This window comes from Opisthorchis viverrini (assembly GCF_000715545.1).
Source record: "Opisthorchis viverrini unplaced genomic scaffold opera_v5_77, whole genome shotgun sequence".
Classification (NCBI taxonomy): domain Eukaryota; kingdom Metazoa; phylum Platyhelminthes; class Trematoda; order Opisthorchiida; family Opisthorchiidae; genus Opisthorchis; species Opisthorchis viverrini.
In genome coordinates, this window is record NW_008751733.1 from 979,858 (window position 1) to 991,208 (window position 11,351).

General features: G+C 42.2%; 2 protein-coding genes across 2 annotated transcripts; both read right to left on the reverse strand.

Annotated features, from left to right (window-relative positions):
* Positions 1–889: 889 nt before the first annotated feature.
* Positions 890–5,075, reverse strand: T265_04582 (hypothetical protein; the record flags this gene model as incomplete). Its single annotated transcript, XM_009169357.1, has 4 exons — positions 890–987; positions 1,391–1,488; positions 2,802–2,877; positions 4,757–5,075. The coding sequence occupies 4 exons, from the start codon at positions 5,073–5,075 to the stop codon at positions 890–892; spliced, it is 591 nt and encodes a 196-aa protein (XP_009167621.1).
* Position 5,076: 1 nt separating this feature from the next.
* Positions 5,077–6,582, reverse strand: T265_04583 (hypothetical protein; the record flags this gene model as incomplete). Its single annotated transcript, XM_009169358.1, has 3 exons — positions 5,077–5,095; positions 6,036–6,280; positions 6,499–6,582. 3 exons carry the CDS (start codon positions 6,580–6,582, stop codon positions 5,077–5,079), a joined length of 348 nt encoding a protein of 115 aa, XP_009167622.1.
* Between the last annotated feature and the right edge of the window lie 4,769 nt (positions 6,583–11,351).

Here is an 11,351-nt window from a genome sequence, read left to right on the forward strand (position 1 = left end):
AGTATCAGCTGGCTTATCTTTAGTTTTACCGCGACCTTATGTGTCATGCAGTCTCTCTATCTCCATACTAAATTTGATGTGTGGACTCAGTTCATTCAAATGGTTGTAAAACTCACTAACCTTGTTCCGTTTCATCACGACGAACGTGCCATTTACATAACGTCTGAATATCTTAGGTGGGTATGGGAAGTGTACTTTTGGGGGTAAAATGGAAACCAGTTACCTTGCTCTAGGTGGTTCATCACGGACCGCAAATATGTGCCAACTTCGGTTTTACTGTTATCCATTATAGATGTAATATTCGCATTATTGATCTCCCGGTGAGGACCCTCAGCTAGGTGTTGCTTGACCTTCCGTAGATAATCACTTTTGTTCGTGACACCAGTGGTCTTACACTTATCCACCTTTATGATCACTATGCTGTTCACCTTTTTAGGGTTTTTAAGGCTTTTTGCTCCGCGGGTATAATATTTTCAGTTCCTGGCAACTGGGACTTAATGACTGTGACCCGCTGTACCCTTAGCTTCTCCGCCTCTGTTGGCGGAAGTTTTCGGAACACAGATTCAGCGCTAGGGGTTATTTCTTCTGCCCTTATCATCCTCTTGCTTACAGCAAAATTCAAGCTTTTCTCTAAGATACAACGCTCTCCCTCACTTAGCGGTCTGTTTGATAGATTTACCACGCTACGATAGCTTGTTGGGGGTTCAGGCTCAGTCAAGGGCTCATCAGAACTCTGAGTTTTTGAAAGTAACTCATCTAACTTACGGATTTGTCTCTGTTTGCAGTGTTGTCCTTGGGCGGCTTTCACTTCTGTTCCTTTGGTTCTGAGTCTGCCGGCGAGAGCACGGTTTGGAGATCTTGGTTGAGCCGACATGCGTGGTGATGGATATCAGATAAACGTCGAGTGGTCAAGTATATCCTCTGTTTGAGGAATGACTTGACCGCTGAGAATGCTATTCGGGTAGAAGCGAGTGACGCGTCCGGTGGCTTAACCAGTAAAAATGTAGGGATTATGTTGCGCTTCAAGCACCCTTTATTGAATAGGCGGTAGTTCTCCCAGTTCGCCTCTAGCCTTGCCAATCGAACGTAGTCACTTGACAATTTGCGAACACATGGTCCGGAGTTGTTTTCAATCAGTTGAAAACATAACGTAACATAACATATTGATTTGGTTGGCCCAAAGCGATGTGGATGCTCTTTAACTTATCAGTTTATGGTCACTAGAACCAAGCCTCCTGTGAATCGGGATTTGGGTGTTACATTCATGCCTTTTGTAGTCTGCCAGCCGGGTGGAACGTCTACTGAAATTTTTAAGCGACCTGAACACTTAAAGTTTTCTAGGCAGTTTTGGAGGCAATAACAACCTCTTTTCTCTCGTTTAAAAATACACTACTTACGCTCTCATCGCTGCTAGAATCCAGGTGTTCCTCGTCAATGGAGCTGAAAGCTCGAGGAGTTCTTGGACTCGATGAAACAGACGTTGGGGATCTGTGAATTCACGATAAATAGTAATGAAGAGGCATATATCGGTACGTCTTTAGTCATACCTCCCACAGTTTTGTGAGTTCTGACCTTGTAACTGGTAGAATTTGGATGACTAAAGATGTCTTTCTTAAACATATCCAAATATTTCAAAATGCAAGGAAATTTTAGTTCCATCAGGCCGATATTCTAGGTGGCCATTCACATAATCCTGATGTAAAACTGTCGAACGTTTTTGGTTGTTATCAAATCTATCTGACCAACTTTCCTGGCAGCCAGGCAGCAAAAGCTTGCTTGAACCTGAATCGACTTGCTTGTTTGAAGTTTTCCTTCACAAACTTATTACTTTTTAAACGTCGTGCTGTTTTATGTGGAGAAATTCTGGGGGAAAACTGAGTCCTAATTCGTTGGAGGACGCGCTCGGACAAAATGCATAAAACTCAACATTCTCCCCAGCGGCAGTCTTAGGTCTTGCATAAATTGTAAAATAGTCCTCGATATTTCTCTAAAAAGTCGGAACTGCTTGTTTCAATAAATAAATAAATAAATAAATAAATAAATAAATAAATAAATAAATAAATAAATAAATGAGAAGCGAAAATACATGCATATATGTGCCAAGCTAAGTCACTAGTGGTTTTCAACAGGTTATTGGTGCGCATATTACAAGCAAAAACAGAAAGGATAACAGCCAAGAAAAGGAGGAGTGACTTCTTTTTTCGGACGAATGTTCTAACGACTGAACTACAACAAACGGTGAATGGTGTTGCAAAGGTGGATTTGGATTTAAAATGAAATTCTCCAAAACAGCGGTCTCTGGATGGCCAGAAGATATCAAGACATAACTTATTTCGAAAACCGTACGTGGCATTCGTCGGTGGCATTGACATTCTTCCGCAGACGTGCTGCTAGTCACAGTGGGGTCTTATTACGTGTAAGAAATACAAGCTAACTCACAAAACAAAATTCCGAATCTCCTCACACTATTGGGAGAAACCTCCATGGTAAGGCTGTGTCCACAGTAGCCGTTGCCCATTTGACAAAAATTGATCAGTGGTTAGGTTGTCGTCGGCTTTATACCCACTTGTGCTTTGTCCCATATATTCTTAGTGGAAAAGGACACACCGATCAGGAAACTGAGAATCTTTTTGGGTAGTAGGTTGATAATGCTCACAGTTACAATTCCTCTGCGAAGCTGGAAGTGATGCCACGCTGCGAAGCCCAAAAATCACTGAGGTAAGCAGATCAACGATGCACTCGATGGTAATGCAACGTAGTAAATAGAGACAATACTAGCGAAACTGCTGGAAGTAACTCACTTGGAAGTAACCGGAGGTCTGAGAGTTGACTTTCTCCGCATCATGAATGATGGCCTTCTTCTGATATCTGGGGGCACTGGGACAAAGAAGCATATGTGATGCCTATATCAGAAGTGGCGTGGGTATCCGTTTTTTCCACTAAGTTTAGTATATCCGAAAATCCCGTTCGTATTTCCATTAGAAATCTAAGAAATCTAAACTATGGTGTGAAAACGCTAAAACATATATATGTCGCAAACTCGCTTTGGGTGGATATGAAATGATACAATCGTGGTTGCAAAAAGCCGAAGTAGGTGGACACCTTATGGTGGCTTGTAATGGTGTAGATGGTGCTTAAGTGTGGGATTGCATGTTGAGCCACCTCGTTGAAGCGGACGCAGAGAGCTGGGTTCAGATGTGAACTTACTACTCCTTTAATTGTCCTATTTAATAGCAAACTAATTTGCAGATCTATGATTCACTGAGTAACCTTCCTCTTAGTCATTGAACTAGGGCTATGAAGCTTGAATGGACGTCATGTGACACAATGAATGTGAACTACTATTCAAGAACTAGTTAACCAATAAATTTATCGAACGGGTACTAACGAATTAGCCAACTGACGCCGGTGAACGTTTGGAAGAAAACCTTCCTGAATTGACAGAAAGCATCGCAATTGATGAAGATACTCAACAGTAGGATAAGCGGTAGAATTTGAAGACGTCATTTTCGATAGGTTAACCTAGATCGATATATAGGCTTCAACTTTGCTTGCATCCTGCGCCTTCAGTAATCCCAACAAAGGGTCATATTTATGTATGATATAACTATTTTAGGGGCCCCTCACAGTGACCAGGAATGAAGGCCTGATCGAAGCAAGCTCTTAGGTGATAGATTCTAACGACAAAATATATCGTCAAAGGTTCATCATTTTTGGGTTAGGTTCAAGAAAACCAGTCAGGACCTTAATAACAAGAGTAAGTAAAAGACCAGCCGTGACGTCGCGGTATATTAGTGACCCGTGTTCCATCAAACAGGCTTCATGCAGCAAATGGTCAGTGAACATTAATGGTCGCTAACATACAACAAATGAGTACGAACGGCACCATGACATATCGGGAGGTCTTTGAGAACCAACATGAGACCTTCCAGGAAACGGAAATGGTTTCAATATCTCTGAAACTTCTGACACTACACACTAATTTTGGGCAACTACTCACTCTCAGGGAAGAAACAGCCAAAGCAAATAAAAGTAAACATCGAGGAAATTTTTCATCGAAAAAAGCTAGTTCTGTCTGTTACTTTCAGTGTTCAGCGGAACACAGAGAATCTCGAGTCTTTCTCTGAGTTAAAACTGAGCCAGTTTGTGGCTCGAGAAAGCTCTGCAGTCCGATGAGACTGTGGGGTCAAACTATTCATTCAGTAAAAAAGCGTTCTGTGTGCCTAACCCCTTTGAGACTGAGGTATGGTTGTGAAAGTACACCATCTACAAAGATTGAAACTGGACTACATTTCTCAAAGAAGTGAATCACACAATGACTGTGTTTACTATTTTTGTGAGGTTCTGTGGATTACCTGTACTGTAAAGAAAATATCTCCCAAAAGCGGATGATTTTTGTATTCTTGAGAAATATACTGTTGTATTCATAATGAAGGATCCCCCAGAACACTGAGCACTCCAGTGGGGAGTGGACATTGACTTTTCCATCCAGGCACATTCTACATTAACCACCCTTCTGAATGAATGCGAAAAAGTCATATCCTCGTCGTGTTCTTCTTTCGGAAAGAGTACTAAACTACACTGATGTGACAAAATACATTTTCATAGCAGTAAACCTAATCGAAATTTATATAATGCCTTACTGACTTTTTTCTATCAGAAAAAATTAAAATCCAATTTCTGGACGCCCGAGACTAAACAACCTTTGGATGTGTATCTGTGTGGGGGCTCTTTCAACCACAAAGTCAAAACATACCGCTCAAGGGGGGCTGTATGGTCAACTTCCGCCGTGCTTCTTCACGCGCTCTTGCCTTGGCCAGTCGTCTTTCTTGACGGATTAACTGACGTCCGGACCGATGCGGTTCAGGTACCAGACATTCCAAGAATTGCTTATAGCCTCGGTATTCTTGAACGACTGACCGAAGCCTGTTGTTTTCTGCGGTAAGTTTTTGTTGTTGTACACTCAATTGTCTGATTTCGTCAACGATGGCTGATCGCTTTCTTGCTTCTTGTTCTGCACTGTCCATGACCGACAAAAATTCATAATAAACCGGAGTATGCACGTGCAGAAGCATCTTATGGCAGAAAACGAGGTCTTCAAACGAGAAAACGTCTATAAACTGCTAGTCAGCTGACGAATAATCTCCCCCGATTCCGCGTCACTGATAGTGCACGGAGTAAGAAAATATGGTCAGAACTCTGTTCTTCCAATTTCAGGGATCATTCAAACTTTTTGCGAGTTTGTTATTTTTCACTAGTTATTATGATAGGAATAAAATTATAGCATTTTTCCTTCCTTTACTTTGGAGCTTTTTTGTAAGACGATTCAGAAGTTGTGTCTCCATATATCAGAACTTGTCGCACTGTTTAGGAATAAAGTGCATTACTTGAATCAAATCGATCTTTTAGTCGGAATGTGGAGAAAAGTACTCCGATGCAGGCCCCTCCAAATACTGCTGGAGCACGACGTATTTGTTCGTGGATCTCAAATCAAATCCTTTTTACCCCCCCCCCCACACACGAATCTAGTATCTATTTGTTTGACGTGGCGAAGCGGCTACCAACATAAAATGTGTGCGACATGTAGTGCAGCTTCCCGGTTTCTTCCAGGTACAAAAACACCACCAAGGATTATCATACAACTGCCAACTGTTCGCCCCATCGGTGTTATCACTTAAGCGGTTAACATAACAAACTTTAGTTCCTTGTACAAAAATTGTAAGACGCGAATAGAGGGCTTCAAGCCCATGTAGGGAGTAACTTCCGGAGTTGGTATTTCTCTTTTTCATCGACAGGCTTTCATGAATGATGGGAGTCCCAGGGTGATTATAACTGCGGTATTTATAATTTCTGACCGCCTGTGGGTGGCCAGTTCACATGGAAAAATATAATTAAACATTGCAAAAATATATACGCTGACAGATGACGATATTCTTCCATCAGGACCGTCTTTGAGTACAACATACATCGTAGTAACCTTCATTAAAAGCCTGACACGAATACCAACCATCGTTGAGTGGTAACACTAGACTCACTTGGTTATAGCCTCTATCGAAGATTTGTCATTGTCTTTTAAGAACTCGTCAAACAAAGCCGCGTCTTGCTCCAGACACTGTTCTGCAATATTTAGTTTCCTTTCTTCACTTTCTGCAAGTTCTTTCAACCTGTCCAATTCCACATTCTGTACGGCTATGGAATATTCCAACATGAACATTTCGCGATGTTTGGCAATGTACTCCTGATGTGTCGTTCTATCGGCACAACTCCCTATAAAAATTATCTTTTAGGAGATGTGCTGAAATTATGTTACCTTTTATTCTCCGAAGAAGACTTTTTGCTTTTGCAACCTCATCTGGTTCTCTAGGTGCTTCATCGTGTGGAAGGATATATCTTCGTGATAATACGCGTCTATTGATCGGTATTTTGTCAGCCACGCTTTGTTTTAACATATAATTTCTTGCCTGCACACACCAAACTGGTTATTTTTACTGGACATACCTCTCGCTTTCTTTGAAGTTCCGCCTCTTTGAGTTCAAACACGGTTGAAAACTGAGGCAGTTTGAACGGATTATCGGTGGACATTGTCTTCAAGTCAAACGTAGAACTTTCAGCGAACTATTAGGTGAAACAGTGCTGCTCAGGTAGCTATAAATAAATAGCAGACGAATCAGTTTGGAGTTCTGTTTTTCAGTGGAGAATTTCATATGGATTTGTACAACTGGGAATACATTCTGCGGATGAAGAAAATCATTCATCTGTAAGTGAGGCATGAAACCAAATCTCATCCCAGATATTTGTTTTTCCGTCAACCAATTAGTTTAGTTTCCTTATGTATAACTACATCACCGGACACAAGTGACTAATTCAGGAAGCAAAGACTTGGCACTGTGAAAATTTCCTGTCCTAAGAACGTTCCAAAAGCATCCGCTATCCCCTGACAATCTGAAATTTCGAATCCAATCCCTGTTGATCATGGGTAAGCGTGCCACTAGAGTGCCAAAAGTACACTTATCAAATTTAACTTCTTTTTAGGAATTCCAGGTTTATTAGATGAGCCTATCACAAACAGTCACCAAGACTTCTATTTTGAATATTGTCCACGAACAGAACTGAAACAAAAAACTCGACATCAAAAGTGGTCGAGGAATACACAAAAATTGCTTCCTTCGTTTTCTTTCCTCTTTTAAAACTCTGTCCGTTTCCCCTCCAATCTAAAATTTTAACAAACCTTCTCCTGTTCACATAACAAACATACTGCATTCTGATGCTATCTGGTTTGTGAATTTACCAAAACCTCTGTTTTTCTCTGATACATCGGCGAAAAAGCACTGGCGTTGTACTCACATACTGTACGTTATCACGCTGGAAGACATCACTTGTGGCAAATCCAAGTTTATCAGAAAAATGCACCGCAGCAGTGCACCAGAAGTGCCTGAAGAAGTAATTATGCTATAAATGCATAATCAACTAAATTTACCACTGTTTTTGCTCGATTTCGATTCTGGTTGTAAGAAACAGGGGCTTGATTATATTGTTTACCAATTCTTCGTGACTGGCACTGCCATAGCTAGTACAAGGACATGCGAATCCAAAAAAAATAGACTATCTTGCTGTCACAGCTTTGCACACATGGGGTTAAAGTCTTTTCACGCGATGACAGCCGTTCTAGTAAGGAGAAACGTACGGCAAACTATATGTTCACCAGGCTTTTGGCTGGTAACTGTGGATTATTACTTTTGTGACACACACATAATGAAACTCTGGATACTTCTTTTACTTACTGACCTCGAACAAAAATGGAGAATAGGCTCTTTGAATCCTGCATTCAGGCGTATGAATTTTTGCTCCTTGATAGTGCCAGCATTCTAGCTACCATTCAGATGTACAACCAGTCAACCAGCCAGCTGATATCACCTTGTAGACCCAATCCATCGTCAGTGGAATTTATGTCCCTCCAAAGATTTAGGCTCTCAGCAGGTAAAAAACTCAAGTGCAAGCAAGCACTTACAAAGGTATGAGTATAAAAACATTTCACTGTGGTACTCCTCTGAAGGCTGGTCTTAGTTCTTGGAAGGCGTCATCCTCATCAAAAACAGCGTGATGTCAGTGTTCAACTTCGACGCGTTGCTGCCGTATAACCATGCTTTATTTCGAAGCCTTATTGGGAGAAAAAAGGTAAAGGTGAACATGGAAGGGACTTATTTCCACCTTACTGTAATCATTCCGATGTACCTACACACAGATACTCATTCGGGAAATCTAAAAAAAGTGATAACATGAACGCCACTGACATCGATTAGCAGCCATATCATGCAGGTTCTCCAACCGGACACACTGTAGATCCGCGGTCCACATCCTAGAAGGCGAGTAACACCAGCAGCACCAAACATTTAGTAATCTCTTTTATATTCCTACGTCAAGTTAATGGTTGGTCACTTCTGTACTCCCGCCACTATGAATTTGGCATGGAAAGCAGCACTGTCTGCGGAAAACGATGTTTTCGCATACATAAAAACATGTCCCAACCAATGCAGCCTCTGGTGCTGGACATCATTTTCAATGGAAGACCCCATTGCACAACAAAAAATTCGATTTCTAATTTCCTCATTCCGGATTCTCTGACGAACTATGGTCCTGAGACAATGGCTGCCGAACACAAAAAGACGTCTCAGTTCCGCTGACCGAACTGTCATACAAATTGTCTGCACTGCAGCCTGATACACAGGTCCCTTTAGATTCATGGATGTACGGCTGTGACGCCATAGATGTCTCAAATTAGCAAATGCTACTCAAGCCTTTCAGATCTGTGCAGTGACCTCATTTGTCATATCACAACTAGAACTGACACAACTTCCAAGATGCAGATAAAGCTACAGAAGTTCGAACGTCTTTTCATGGGTTGTAAGCAACGTGTACAGTGACTGAATATCCAGGACCATGACGGTAAACTTTGTGGGCGCAAAGTGCATACCAAAGGACGTGATGACTTTAGCCATTTTATTAAAAAACACGTTTGTTGTATTCCGCTCTTTGAAACCGTAAACAATGTTGTCTGCATATTCCGGATCGACAAGATTTCGGTTAGAGGTGATTTGGACATCGGGATTTGAAGGCCTTCCAGCTTTTCAATTACAAAATTGAATAAGAATGGGGAGTGAGCATCCCTGACAGACACTGTCTTGCATATGGAAGCTTTCGGAAATCTTGCCGTATACTCTCCTATGTCTTGAAGTCTGACTATACGAAGAACGTTTTTTGTTCACCAAATTCCAAGCGTTTCAAGGAGAACAAACTGTTTAACCGAGTTGAGTGAGCCTTTATATTCCAGGAATACTAACATCTTGAGTCGTTTGTACGTATGCGGTTGTTATAGCTGCTGACGGAGTGTAAGGAGTCGGACGAAATGCTGCTTGCTACCTTTGAGTCAGTGCTACACGAGCCACCATAGGGCAACGAAGGACGCCAACAGTTTTCTTGCAGTCGTGATCGAGCTGATCCCCTCTTATGCCTAACTCGCTTTTTTGAGAATGGGGGTTATTATTTACCCCCTTCAGTTGTCCGTCACAGTCTCCTTTACCAAAATGCATGCAAGCAGATCAGATAAGCGCTGACTGAGTACTTCACCATCATTGAATAATGCGAGTGTTCTTTCGGATTAGGAGCTCGGTACCACTTGAGAGAACATATGCAATCACAGACCTATGAGGCCATGGGGGGTTCCACATTAACTTCTCAAGATTCTACTTTGGCTATGCGCCACAAGTGGGTAGCAACTGATGGCCACGATACTTGTTGTTCGAAGTATTTGGCACCATGGTCAAGTTGTTCTTTTTTATTCAAGGTGGCAACTCTTTTTTCATCGTTGATAATTCTCTCACAGTGTATTTACAGGGATCAGTCAACCGGATCAACCAAAATTACCTTCAAACATCACCGAATTTTTAGGCTCCTTCCATTTCCTTGGCTTTTTGTGTCCACCAAAATTTACGGTCGCCTTGCACGCTCATTCACCGAATTTTAGGCTCCTTCCATTTCCTTGGCTTTTTGTGTCCACCAAAATTTACGGTCGCCTTGCACGCTCATCTGTCTCATCGATAACAAATGGCAGTGTGATTAATTTGGATTCGTGTCCAACACGCATTTGGGGGACATAATGTGGCCGGGCGACCTTGGTTATTTCGAAGGTTAGCATTGCAGCACACACCAAACGCAATTGTTCGCCATTTTCCGCACGTACAGAGGACAGTCCATGTCGACAAACCGATTGAGTCTTAAGTGCTCTAATCCTGCCCATTTGTGCCTTCAGATCACCGGAAATCATAACGACATGCGAGGTTTTAGCTCACCGCCACGGACAATTCAGGACGTCATAAAACGTGTCTTTGGTGGTGTTAGAGTTGCGGTAATTTGGGGCGTAAAGAGATACTACAAACATACATCGATCAAACTCCCGCTTGTGACACGCCTTCACAGACGTTTCCGGACGAATCACGCTGAGACGACTATCAGTGGGTATCCATCCGCTGCCTCAGGAGAGTACTATCCTCTGCACATCCTGCCATATCAGTTTCTGGATCGCCAAAAGTTCGCAACTGGAAGCGAGTGGAGAGTAATAATGCGGCTAGCTCAACCAATGTGCTCGGATCTTGAATTATTGTTTCTGAGACACAGCACAAATCAATACCAAGCAAGTCCAGTGTGCGAACAAGAGCAGCTTGTTAATCTGCTTGCTTCAGAGTGCGGACAGTCAAAGCGTTCAGATAGACTAGGCGTCTTGGCCCGAAGATTGACTTTAGAAATACTGGTGATGTAGGTGCTGAATGAAGCGCAAATATTTGGCGATTTACATAAGCTTATTTGTATATTTGCAGTTTATGGTTGTACGCGGGTTAGTACACTGTCCGGACCCCCACATCTAGACAAGAGAATGATGAAGATCATCAATCCAGGTCTTTGGCTCACAAGCCCATCCTAAAGGCAGCAATGATTGGCTGAAAATGCAGGTTCGCTATCATTTTACGGAAAAAATTCGCAACACACGTTTCAACCCGCAACCTGGTGGACTAGGAGACTGTGCTTGTCAGAATTCGAACCACTGATCAACCTGGTATGAGAGACTGATTGGGCGGAAATCCCTCATTATGGCTCAGTTGGTCGCCGGGATACACAAACCTTCACCGTGGCAAGACTCAATCAATCTGTGATGGCCGAAAAGAGTCGTGGACTTGCGCGTCTGGCCTCCTTACTAAACAACCAAATTCATCATCATCATCATCATCAACGACAGCATGACATCAGTGCTCAACACCAATGCTTCACTGCCGTACAGCCATGACTTATTTGAAAGCCTT